Source organism: Callorhinus ursinus, unplaced genomic scaffold, assembly GCF_003265705.2.
Source record: "Callorhinus ursinus isolate GAN/ISIS: 27379988/994484 unplaced genomic scaffold, GSC_fseal_2.0 scaffold4, whole genome shotgun sequence".
Taxonomy (NCBI): Eukaryota; Metazoa; Chordata; class Mammalia; order Carnivora; family Otariidae; genus Callorhinus; species Callorhinus ursinus.
In genome coordinates, this window is record NW_027397066.1 from 157124562 (window position 1) to 157138421 (window position 13860).

General features: G+C 35.8%; 1 protein-coding gene across 1 annotated transcript in view; it reads right to left on the reverse strand.

Annotated features, from left to right (window-relative positions):
* Positions 1-13860, reverse strand: part of ADAM7 (ADAM metallopeptidase domain 7) — a 95838-nt gene that overhangs the window by 17961 nt on the left and 64017 nt on the right. The window contains exons 10-16 of the mRNA XM_073891244.1: positions 10695-10779; positions 8941-9071; positions 7203-7377; positions 5015-5104; positions 3812-4007; positions 3300-3402; positions 2112-2301 (exon numbers count right to left, since the gene is read on the reverse strand). Of these exons, the coding sequence (XP_073747345.1) occupies positions 2112-2301; positions 3300-3402; positions 3812-4007; positions 5015-5104; positions 7203-7377; positions 8941-9071; positions 10695-10779 (970 nt within the window). The remainder of the gene's footprint in view (positions 1-2111; positions 2302-3299; positions 3403-3811; positions 4008-5014; positions 5105-7202; positions 7378-8940; positions 9072-10694; positions 10780-13860) is intronic.

The following is a 13860-nucleotide window of genomic DNA, read 5'->3' on the forward strand; positions in this document are numbered from 1 at the left end:
ATAGGGGACTAACATCTGTGAGTCCTCAGATTAATCTCCATTGTTCACACTGTTGAATTCTTTTGTCTGCTGCTATTTGTCTTCTTTGCTTATCCTTATAGAATGGATTTTCATATATGCATGATCAAATAAACACTGGAAAATGCTGCTAAAGCCCATGTAAATCTCTTTTCACATACTTCAGGCTCAACTAAAGGAAACATTGAAATGTTTCTTATTTTGGTTTTGCCATTTTTATATGTTTAATAAAGAGAAAACTACAGAGACAGGTTTGCAGCAATTCTTTTGTGCCAGAGAAGACTAATTAGTATTTTTCCTTCCTTCCCCTCTCTCCTCTACTCTTCTTCCTTTCCACTCTATTATCCTTCCCTTTTCATCTATTCTCACTGTTTTCCTTTTGTTTTATTTTTCTTATCTATATTACTAAGGAAAAAGGCATCCAAGGGCAATGGGATATGTTTGCCCTCATTTTCTATGCCAAATCAAATTTTACCCAGAAAGAAAAACTATTATGAGAAACTAGAATGTTTTTACTCATTTTAATTTAATCATATCTAAAAATAGTCTCTCAATGTAAAATGAGATGAAAAGCCTATAACTAGTATCTTTGTGATACGTCTATAAACTGGCATTTGTTATTCATGAATTCCCTCATTATGAATTGACCCAATAACTGGCACCATTGTGATTGGTATACTTCTATATTAAGACTTCTCTTGAAAAAATAGGCACTCTATGTGGGGGCATATGGTCAAACATGCTTATAAGATCAAGATTCAGTAACAACTGCTTCCCTATAAATTCCTTTGGTCAATCACTGCCACTCATTATGGGGTTCTATGAAGGGTAAGTCATACTTCTGCTTAGTATTCCTGGATGATTTTTCTTACCTGGAGTGAATAGAAAATTGTTTGGTATTTTCTTTAGCCTGATACCACATACACACTATCATTGAAAGTACTCGAACTTTCTAATATGTGATTGATACACATACTTAAAATTTAACAAATGTAGATTCTTCATCATTTTGATATTCAGTTATTTTAATGGGAAACTAATAGTTAAGTATAGAGATCTGAAATATAAGTCTCCATTAAATTATTAAATTCTAATTCCCTTTTTTACATTCTGAATTTTGTTTTTCAATTCATTTCTCTATCACATTATATGAATGAAACTGTAATGTTTGTGGGTGGTGGTATGAGAGGAGAGGACATATATCACAGACAGAAACTATATTATTTCAAAATAACTGATTTTTAAAAAGTATTATGTTTTCCATATATTCTTGTGTTTATAAACCTTGATGAGTTGGCTGTTGTTTTTAGTACACATTCTAAAGTTTTCATCCTGGAATGATAAACCTCTTCTGATCTGGCCTTATTCTAGCTGCTCAACTTCATTTTCTGACATTTTACCCAAAGCTCCAGTCACACTGAAATTGTCAGTTACCTGACTGTGCCATTCATTTTATACCTTTGCGTATGACGTAGGTATTTCTTTTTAAAAAGTCTTTTCTCATTTTGTCTGAATTGAAAAATGTTCATCATGTCAAAGCTGAAATGTCACTCATTTAATGGCATCATAATATGCCATTCATGTTCTCCAAGTGAAGGCAATCACTTCTTCCTTTGGACTCAAATGTTCATTAATTACACCACTATGAAAGCACTTGTGTTAGATTGTAATACATATAATTTAATTTATGAAATTCTCATGTACACTCATATTTTCATCATTTGTGTCCAGTATGGCTACTGGCACCAGAGTATGTGCCCAATAAATATGGCCAAATGAATAAAATAATTGAAGAAAATATGGCTACTTCATAGTCAAATTAATTTAAAAAATTATGTCTACAATTTCACTAGCTGTCTACTGTAAGATACTAATTAAGCACATTTATCACATTCACATATCATTTTGTATAACAGAGATTAGGCAAAATGAATATTTATTACAGTGTTATTATCACTTTGCTCAATTAAAAAAAAGTTGCCCATTTGTTTCTGCTTTCCCATTTATATGCCCTCAGGAACCAATTATAGAAAATAATGTTTTGAAGTGGCTGAACCAAGAAGTTTTAATAAAACAAAGGGCTTTCATCTTACCATTCCATCTCCACATTTTGTTCCAGGAGCAACCAGGCCCAAATCTTTAGACTTGTGGTATAAAATAAAAGTTTTGCACTCATTGGTGATATTCTGCTTTGAAATCTTCTTAAGGTGATTAATCTTTTCTTTTCCAGGAAGAGATGAATGCTGCCCTCTGCTGCAGTGTATCTTCCCGCATTTGACATCTCTGAAGGAAAGGGAGAATATTTTCAGACTTGTGACCAGGAAATAGAAATTTATAGAGATGAGGCTGGCATTGAAGTGGTCTGGCCACTTTTCTCTAGACCCAGGCTTATCAATGGGCTGTAGAAGCACCAAGAGAAGCAGGGTGAAAGGTTAGACAAAGTCCTGATTCTGGGAACTGTGATGAGTAGGTGAAGATGTAAAATGATTGTATTTCTTTATAGTTCTGTGGTTCTCACATTTCAGTATTAGCTCAAGTTTACAGAAGGGTATTTCCTATTAGTAATTTGAGTTAGTCTAACTTTCATCAAGATGTTAAGATTTCTTTCTTGCACAGAGCACATCAGTTAATTCTCACAACAAACCTGTGAGTTTGATATTATTATAATACCCATTTTACAGACTAGGCAACAACTGGAAGTAAGAGGAAGTTAAGTGACTGCCCACTTTCACCTAGAATAGGTGAAACCTTTGACCAAAGGTTTCTGTTGTTGTTTTCAGTCCAAATCCTGTTTCGTGGCACAGAAAAAAAAAAAAAAAAGCCTTTCTGAGTATAACAAATCTGGAAGAATGACACAGCTAATACTTTTTAAAATCAGATCTAGCTTCCACTTCTCCCCTTCCTTCCAATTTGAAGTTCTACTCTTCTTTTCTTGTTATGGCTTCACTTGTTTCCCTCTCTTGGCTTCTTTTCCCCTTTTCCACTTTATTTTCCTCCTCCTGTTTGCTCTGTCCTATTTTTTTTGTAACTTCTCTTCCTCCCTTTCTTTCCTAAGAATTTTAACTCTTTCCCATCTTTCCTCCTTATATCCCATGACCTTCTACTCATAAATATAGTATGTAAATGCCAGTTACACAGTCAGGGATGTGTGCACGTTCCCTCACTCCCTCTCCTCCTAATCTCCTCAGTAAAAAGAGGTTAGCAGCTGTCAGAACAAGAGAAGTTCTGAATTTGCAAAAAAATTCTTAGAAGGCACTTGCTTTTCTTTACATGTTACTTACTTCTCTTCACAAGGAATTACTCTGTTTTCCTTGTTTTTGCAGTATCCAAATCTATTTCCTTTTTTATTCATTTCATAGCAGAGATCAGAACTGTCTTTCACCTCTAGGATTCAAAATGGAATGATTAGAGTAAAATAATAAAAACATGAACGTTATAAATCATAAAATATCTTATTTTTCTAATGTAATTGGAACTTCAGTATCATGTAGGGGTAAGGCAGAATGGGATAAATAAATCCCTTTAAAGCTCTCTTATTGCATCAGGAAGATATTTTATGGAGGAGTATGGATATAAAAAAATAACGAACATACCTTAACCTACATACTGAGCTAGTTAATTAATATTAGAGGTAATATCAACTAATATTAAGGTAATATCCAGAGAGATTCAAGGTAAGATCTGGGAAGAATGCCACAAATGGCATTATCTTCAATCTTGCCCCCAAATCTTTACAGGATAATAACATAATAGCTATTATGTTTATCAGCCATTCAGTGTAATTGTCTCTCACCATTATCAAAGAATTGAGAGCACTGATCATCCCGGGTGGGACATTTCCCCATGAAGCAGTAGCCTTTTGCATTCTTGCAAGGAAATCCATTTACTTGGAATTTGTCCTTAGGACATGCAGAAGAGTAGCCAGTACAAACCTCAGGAAAATCACATTCATCTTTTGCTGGTCTGCATATGGACCCTGATTTTTTCATCTGTTGAAGAAAAAAAGACTAATAAATCTTGGATACATTTAGGTAGGTTAAGTTTAAGTAGGAGGAAGGTTGACCCATTTAATTTATCTTTAAAAAAAAAGATTTTAAGTTTGGATCATCACTTTCTTCTCCATTCCACTGAGAATTATTATCATTTGTAAATGTGTTGGCTTTTATGTAATTTCAGGAATGACACAATGGTGTTTTTGAAAATCTGTATTAGAACAGCATTGGGTAGAGTTGGAAAGGACATAAAATGGAGAAATGAGCAAGAGTTCTGTTCATCTTGCTCCAGTACATACCATCTCCAGCACACACATACTACTGGGAATCCCTGCCTATCTATAATGAGGAATCTCCACTTCCAAGAAATCACATCACTCCAAATGAATTGGAAAAATACCCTGACTCATTGCTGGAGGACAGTGCATGGAAATATTCGTTTATTCAGCCACCCAATATGCATTTAATTGTAATGAGTCCTAGAAAGATTTGAAAATGAATAAGACATGCTTCCTTTCCTTTGTGAGTTCACAATATAGTGTGTTGAAAGTAATGTCATTAAAACTTTGGACAGAGTCATTTGGATTTCTGATTGCCTTTCCTAGGGATATATCTCCATGCACTAGGCACTCTCACTTTCCAATTCCAGTATAATCCTTTTCCCTCCTAGTTCACTGTTGGAATGCTACCCCTTCCACCACCACCACACATGCGCTGAGGTTAAATATGTTGGCAATGATTTACAAAGAAACAAGAATAATGTTTATCATATAACTCTACTCCTAAAAGACCAACTGATACCTACTTCTCCACTCCCCAGGCCATAGCATTGCCCAGGGCTTAGAAGTCAGAACAACCCAGAAGAGGCTTTATTGGGGACAAGCAAGCCTAACCCTAATCTGGGATTAGTAGTGTAGGGTCATTCAGTGGACAGCCAATTCTGTCATCCTATGTATACTTAATAAACTGAAAACAGAGAACCTAGTTCTAGCACAGGTCCTTACCTGACAAGATTCGCAGCATTCTCCTTCTGCACAAGTAAATCCTGGCCTCAAGACACATTTGTTTGCATCACAGCAAGGATTAGTGCACTCCTGGCAATAATAAAAAATTAAAAATCAGTAAGTGGTTTGTAGTTAAGGTCTTGTTTAATAAGTTATTCTGAGTAATTTATCAGTACTTGTCTTTCAGAGTTAAATCCAAATGCATGATCCTTGGCTATGACATATATATGAAGATGACTGCTTGTAACTGGTCTTTGGAAGTTTTACTTTTTTTTTTTAAGATTTATTTATTTATTTGAGAGAGAGAGAGAGTGAAAGCACTTGCGCATATGAACAGGGGGAGGGGCAGAGGGAGAGGGAGAGAATCTCAAGCACACTCCCTGCTCAGCACCAAGCCCAGTGCAGGGCTAGATCCCAGGACCCTGAGTTCATGATCTGAGTCGAAATTAAGAGTTGGAGGCTTAACTGACTAAGCCACCCAGGTGCCCCTATTTTGTTTTCTTCCCAATTAGCTGTTCAGTACTCCAAACTAATGAATTTTCATCAGCAGCTTACAAGGTCCAAAGTTTCTGACATTCCATTTTCCTGATGACTTCCATTCTTTGGAAGGGTCCTGCTACTTCTCTATACTAAAGGTTTAATATGAGATAATAGAACTTCTGAAGATCTAATTTTACATTTTCCTCAAGATGCTGAGTATTTCAAGCTGAACTTTGTTGTTCTTTAATGAATCATTAAATAATAACAGCAGGATGGACACATAGGCCTTATCTGCTCTAACAAAATTAAAATTGCAAAAGAAATTGTCTGAAAAATGTAATGTAAGGTACTTCTTGTGTTAGAATGAAACTGTAGAACCGTTCTAAAGAATGTGCCTAGGCAAAAGCCTCAATTTCCAAAGTTAAGAGCCTCTTTACAGGGTGCCTGGGTGGCTCAGTCATAAGTGTCTGCCTTTGGCTCAGGCCATCGGTCCTGGGATCGAGCCCCACATTGGGCTCCCTGCTCCGCAGGAAGCCTGCTTCTCCCTCTCTCACTCCCCCTGCTTGTGTTCCCTCTCTCTCTGTCTCTCTCTCTGTCAAATAAATAAATAAAATCTTTTAAAAAAAAAAGCCTCTTTACATTTAATCTGAGACATTTGAAAACTAGATGTTGCAAACTCTTTACATATCACTGTCCCCACTCTGATCATGGAGTCTCTGATTCACTAACTATTAGATTTGTTTTGAATTTTCTAGTGTCTACAGTGTACATACTACATATGTGGTCTTCAGACCAGCAGTATCAACATAATCTTGCAGGTTGCTGGGAATAAGGATCTCAGCCTCACTTCAGGCCTACAGAATCAGAATCCACATTTTAACAACATCCCCAGGTGATGTATATACACACGATAATTTAAGAACTAATTGTCTAGAACTCATACCTATATGATAAGCTCTTAACAGAAATAGCTTCTATGTTGGAGGAAAGCAGATTAAAATTTGTCTTAAAAGCATATTCTAAATGTTCCTGAGACCAAGGCTCCAATAAATACTTGGACGGTTAAAAGGGTTCTGCTCAATTAAGACAGAGTTTTCTAATAATATGAACTGTCCAGCTGGGATAGAGACCAGCCTCATAAGGCCCTGAGTAAAGCTCAATTGACTAACTCTGAGGACAAATTCCTACTGTGCATGAGATCAGACTTAAAAGCACCTACCGGCCTTTCTTACAAGAAGAGCCAATTACTATACAAACCAGGCAAATATGATACAGTGGGTCTCCAGCAAGATCATTATACATAATTCATGACTTGGTAAGATGCCTTGCAATGAGGCTACACCAATGACTTGTTTTGAAATGAGACAAAAAAAACACATTATTTAAAACTTTATAAGGAATATCATGGTTGATTAATGGTTAACTCCCTGCCTAGGTTCTAGTAGAGTATAAACTTTGTAATTTATTTTTTTAATTTTTTTTAAAGATTTTATTTATTTATTTATTAGAGAGTGAGTGAGAGAGAGAAACAGCATGAGAGGGGAGAGGGTTAGAGGGAGAAGCAGGCTCTCTGCTGAGCTGGGAGCTCAATGTAGGACTCTATCCCAGGACTCCGGGATCATGACCTGAGCTGAAGGCAGTTGCTTAACCAACTGAGCCACCCAGGTGCCCCTAAACTTTGTAATTTAAAGACATTATTTGCAAATACCTGAATGGGGCCACAATCACACTCTTCTCCTTCATCCAACTTCTTGTTTCCACAATATGGGTAATTACTTAATTTATCAGAAAATGGAATATTGAACATGCATGTTGGATTATAATCCTTCAGGTGTTGCAGATACTGAATTCTGTTGCATTTACTGAATTTTAGTGCAGGAATGCTAGAGTTCAAATGAGTTAAAAATAAAGATTAATTTTATCAATGCATAGTGGTAGAATAGCTATGAAACTTTAATGAAGGATTTAGAAAGAATAAATATAAATGATGAACTCCAGAAGTCCATTTACTTCTCCTACTTTACTGTTAATAGGAGAGTAGCAAGTGGGCTTTTATTATAGAAAATGTCTTATTGAAACAACCAACACATGATATTCTTGTGAACATACTCTGACTATGTATCATCCAGAAAGTCCTTCCTGAAGCCCACAGTTTAGACTGAACATGCTTGCTGCTTCTAGATCATTTTTTATTTGTTCCTCTTGACATAATCTATATATTTGTTTATCATTTATGCAAGATTACAAGCTTCTCAATGCAGGGACTGTATTTTTTTTTTAAATAAGTACTAATTAGTACAATGCCTGGCACAAAGTAGTTCTTTATAAACATTGTTGAAACAAATGATTTATTTAGTAATATCTTACACATCCTAGGTAGGCACTATCCTTCTGAAAAGTTCAAAGATTAAAAAGACCTCCTTCTGTCTTTATTTTGACTCCGTTGACATTATTGACACATGATGGAGATAGATAGACTTTTAGAGGCTTAAAAACATTACTTTGGAATGGTGGGGCCCTGAAAAATACTACTAATTGTGTAGATAATGATATAAAATTAGATATCAGTTACTTAGTTCTTACTCTATGCCAGTCACTGTACTTGGGTGCTTTCACTACTTTACCTCATTTAATCAATATATAGAAGCACTGATCATCATTATAAACACTTTCCTTATATGAAATGCACCATGTACTCTCTGTGAAGGAGTTCAAAAATGTGTAAAGTTTAGGAGCTGGCTGCAGGTGATTCACAGCATGGTGGGGGGATATAGGACATTCATTCATTCTGTAACTATTTATAGAGTACTTAGTATGTAACGGACTTTTCTAGACAGTGTGATAAAACAGTGAAGAAAGCAGACAAAACCTTCTGACCTCATGAAGTTTATACTTTGTTGGAAGAATAAAATAATAAGCAAGCTTAAGTAGGTAATGCATAGACTATATTAGATAGTGATTAATACTAAGAATGGAAAAAAAAAAAAGAAGAAAGGGATGGATAATGCCATAGTATGTATATGAGGAGAAAGGATTGAAAAATTAGATAAGGTGGCTGGGGAAAGCCTGGCTGAGAATGACATTTGAGTAAAGAGTTGAAGGAGGAAATTAGAGTTTATAGCGAAGATGATAAAACAAGGCACATAGAGTGTATTCCTCTCCTTGGCACCTTAGTATAATTTACTAATTAATCATTGTATATTTTTGCTCTATGTTCAGATGGAGTTTTAGAATTTCTCTCACCATGTCACTAGGACAGACACTACCAACTGATGAGATTTAGCCCCAAAGGGCAACAGTCTATTATGGCTGGTTTCGTTATAGACCTTATGGAATATATTAGGAAAATGTTCACATAATAACAATATATCTTTACAATATGGAGTTCTAACCAAGAGCCACACCCAAAATATTTAAATGTCTTCTCTACATTGTTTGAATATTACCTTCCACCACGATCCATCACACATTTCTCAAAATTACAGCTACACGGGTAATCATCATGCTTCATTCCAAGGTTATGCCCCAGCTGATGTGCAATTCTGCTTGCAACTACATTTAGGTCAGGCAAAAGGTCCTGAGGCCAAGAAAAGATGTGCATTAGAAATTTCTATAAGATAATGCACTCTAAGACATAGTGTTTAGAACTATTGGTTGAGACCTGGTTTCTAGCTTCTGGTTAACTAGTACTTATTTGAGAGGCCATGAACTTTGTTACCTCCCTGTCTTGCCCTCAGTTCCTTTAATTCTGTAATGAGGTTAGACAAATGACCTTTTGAGTGTCTTAACTAACATTTTGAAATTCTTTTTTGTGGCACAGTAATAGTCATTGTTGGATTTCTATAAACTCATTCTTACAGATAGCTAAAAATTATAAACTAATGTCCTACACAATACAATAAACATTTTATATACGAGATATTCAAAGGTGGCAAAAATAAAAAATATGCGAGGTTCATCTTTTCAGAGTACAGTCTCACACTGCACAACAGTGGTATGTGATCATGAGGAGGAAATTTCTACTATGAAGAAAACCAGAAGTTCAGTGATTTGAAATCCAAGGCAGAGTTGATTGTTCCCTCTGGTGGTAGCTCTATTTCACGTTTTAATCTCTATATTAAGTATAAAAAACTTAATTTCCAAAAAGGGGTGGGATATCAGGTTACTGTAAAGGTAAAATTCGCCTAATTTGATTATTTCATCTTACTCATTTGAAGTTTAAAATGTGTTCTGGATGGACGGTAATGTCATAATTGGAGTGGTGACAGCCTATATTAGATTATATGGACTCTACTATGCAAAATTTGTGCTATTAAAATACCATAATCAAAGGCATAATCATAAAAAGAACCATGTAATAAATAGATCATGTACAAGTTTTTAATTTCAAGGCCTTTTTTTTTTAAGATTTTATTTATTTATTTGACAGAGAGAGAGAGAGCAAGAGAGGGAACACAAGCAGGGGAGTGGGAGAGGGAGAAGCTGGCTTCCTGCTGAGAAGGGAGAGGATGCAGAGCTCCATCCCAGGACCCTGGGATCATGACCTGAGCTGAAGGCAAATGCCCCAAGGTCTTAATAAGACTTAGATAAGACTACTTGGACAGCATCTACTAGAAGCTTAGTGACTTCGGAAAAATACCAGATAAAATAGATAAGTCAGCATTTTGAACATCTTACTTTTTCTGAAAATGAATTTCAAGGTTGTCTTGATATATTTTAAATGGTTTATGCACTCTATTTTCAGCACAAGAACAATTATCTTCCCTTGTTAACTCAGCCATCAAGTTTTGTGTGATTTACCTGTCCTTATAAATAACTATATATAATATGCAAAAAAGCTTTTGTAATCTCTGTATGTATGTAGTTTTTATAAAACATTTATTTTTCTATATAATAAAGGAAACATACAGTTTAATCATGACATATCTTGGTGGGAATATATGACAGAATTCAATACATGGCCTCTTACCCTTTTTTTCTTTCTTTCTTTCTTTCTAGGCTCCACCCCCAGAGCAGAGCCCAACATGGGGCTTGAACTCATAACCCTGAGATCAAGACCTGAGCTGAGATCAAGAGTTGGATCCTGAACCAACTGAGCCACCCAGGTGCCCCTCATTCCTTTCAATAGGACACAGAAAATTTATAAAAATTAAATTCAAACTTTGTGATTAAGTTATATAACAAATAAAACACAGCCTACCTTAACAACACTGGAGGAATAATAAGGCCGGCATATACCCTCTGAATAAGAAGTTCCTTGTGCATGTGTGTAGAGCCACTTCCCACTATAAACAAGATGCAAATACACTCTTCAGTCTGAGGCAGTGGTTTAATTAACACAAAGATTGAATTACAGTGAATCCTCACAATGCTAGTGCGTTTGCACATAAAAGTGCCTTTTTTGGTGGAGTTTTAGAATTGAGGATGATCTTAGTTTGTTATTAAGCTCATTTAAAATTTGTGGTATATTAGAGGTATTGAAAATATCAGTAAGATCTAAAGTTGAAATCCTAAGAAAAGTACTTTCAAAAAAATAATAAGGTGAGAGTCTAATTTTACATGGCTTACTCTACACTCAGCTTTGGATAAAACCACTTAAAAGACCAAAAACTTAAGTTAAAAAGTGTTTGGAGGGAAAAATACAACATAAGTAAATAGACTCAATATCATGATTAATTTATTAGCTATGGTGAAAATTTTTAGAAAATTTTAATCAACCATAGAAACTCCTAGAGGATTAGATAACTATAATCAAACATTTAAAAGAGTTGTCGTGTGAACTATTCCTGGATTACCTAAAAAGACAGATGTAGATGTGTATATGAAGGAAATCCAGACGTGACATGTTTTCAAGAACATTTAAGAGTTAGACCACTTTAAAGAGCGATCATGAGCTTGATGGGGTCTTGGGATATAGATGAGTTTCAATGGGGTGGAGTCCAGAGCCAAGGATTAAGAAAGAATTCTTGAGATGTCTTTGGTGCAAAATGGTGGTTTATTAAAGCACAGGGACAGGACCCGTGGGCAGAAAGTTCTGCTGCCCCGGGGTTGTGAGTGGTGACTGATTATACACTATGGGGCTGGGGGAGGTAAGAACAAAAGGAGGTTTCTGAAAGAACTTTCATATGCTAAATCAGACTCACAAGATACTGGAGGTCTTGCCATTGTCAAGTTAAGGTTGTTTACCCCTCTAATAAGGCATTAACATTAAGATAGTTGGGAACTTCCTGGAGGAACATTACACTCTGGCTGCTTCAATTATCTGTCAATGGGCTGCAGGTTATAAGGGCATTTAATTGTATCTACATTTCCTTCTGGAAGTTAAGTTATTGATGGATAGGAATGCTTTGTTCTTGTAGATTGCTAAGACATTTGTAAACTGAGGGAGACTCATGTCTTCTAGGATTGTGATCTCTATAAGTTAACTATTTGTTTTCCCTTTAGGGCAGCCAGGAGTGCCTGAGGAATGTCACATATATCCCATGGGGAGGTTGTGGGGTGTCAGCTTCTGCTTTGTCCTCAATTTCCCTTCTTTCTGTTCCCTCATCCAGCTGGAAGACCACATTTGCAATATATTAAGAAGATTCAAATATGAGAAACGCGGTCAGGCTACATGACCCCTTTCAGTCTTCAGCTTTTTTAATCAAGAAGATACGCTCTCCCCAATGTGAACTGTGCAAGACTGTCGAATCACAGACCTGTACCTCTGAAACAAATATTACATTATATGTTAAAAAAAAAAGAAGAAGAAAAAGATAGCAGGAGGGGAAGAATGAAGAAGGGGAAATGGGAGGGGAGGGAAGATGAACCATGAGAGACAATGAACTTTGAAAAACAAACTGAAGGTTCTAGAGGGGAGAGGGGTGGGAGGATGGGTTAGCCTGGTGATGAGTATTAAGGAGGACATGTTCTGCATGGAGCACTGGGTGTTACACACAAACAATGAATCATGGAACACTACATCAAAAACTAATGATGTAATGTATGGTGATTAACATAACATAATAATAAAAAAAAAAGAAAAAAAGGAAGATATGCTCTATTTCTTTCTTTACTATTGAAATGTCCTACATTTTTGTCTCAGTGTTTGGCTATGTATCTTGGAGGAATTTAGAATTTTGGTCTTCCTAGACTCTGGAGCTCTTGGAAGAATACCACTTATGGAGATGAAACATCAGAGCAAGCACAATCTGGATTCTGAATTTGCTCATGGTTACTTAAAAACAAAAATCACAACATGAAAATGCCATATATATTGTCTTACCACTTCTAGTGCTATCTGAATATAGATGAGAAGACATACAAGAAAGTCAACACATAAGAAGTCCCAAATATGATGTCCAATTGATATTTAGGAGCACTTTTCTCATTTCCTTATTTGCAGACATACTATTGTTGTGAGAAGCTACTGCTCAGAATAAAAGACATTCATGAAAGTAAAAAGTTTTTTGCTTATAGCCATGTAATATTTCTAGACTAATTTATTAAGTATTTTAAAAAATGTCCAAGAAATAGGCAAAGAGGCTAATCTTGTGCACAATGAAGGTTATGGTGATATTTTACTTTAACCTCTATAATTTTGGTGCATACTAGTGCATGAATATCTGAGTCCAAGTCAGGTACAACAATCCCCTGGAGATAATTGTGGGCCATCCCAGTTATGAAAATGAGAAATGATATTACTTTAGAGATGTGGTTCACTCTCATCAATCTGCCAAAGAGCTGGACCGGATCTCCAACTATAGGCTTTGAAAGGTTCACAGTTCCAAGTTCAAATTGAAAGAACATTTAGATAATGTTAGGAAGTACATTTGTAGGATGTGTTTGCAGACCTTAGGAGAAACACTGCTATTATAGGAAGATGAAGTAGGTAAAGTGGGTACCATTGTTATACAGTAGCCTTAAGGGCACCAGAAAACCTGCTAAAAGACTCCATTGCTCCAAAGTTGTGCTTTCATACTTTAATTAGGATAAGAGGACTATGGTTAACACAAGGTTAAAGTCAGTTCAGCTCCACAATTATTTATCATTTCCTAATAGGCTGAGTTGTGTGGTAGTTATTTTGAATCACAAAAATGATAAAAAATGGCCCCGCTTTCTTAGGAATGACCTAATATTGTAGATAAATCCCAAACTTTATTTACTTAGGAATATTAAAGCTGCAGCAGAATAGTTATCCACCATTATGAATAGTAGAGGAGATGCTCTTGAAGTGCTATTCTTTGGATAGAGATACTTTATTGAGGGAAAATTTCCAGAGAATGAGGTGTTTTCCCAGAAAGGTGGGTTTTGGGGGAGTTTTGGAATGGCATAGCATGTAAGAATTAAGGGAGTTACGGCTGGATGCTGATAAGTAAATTGATTCT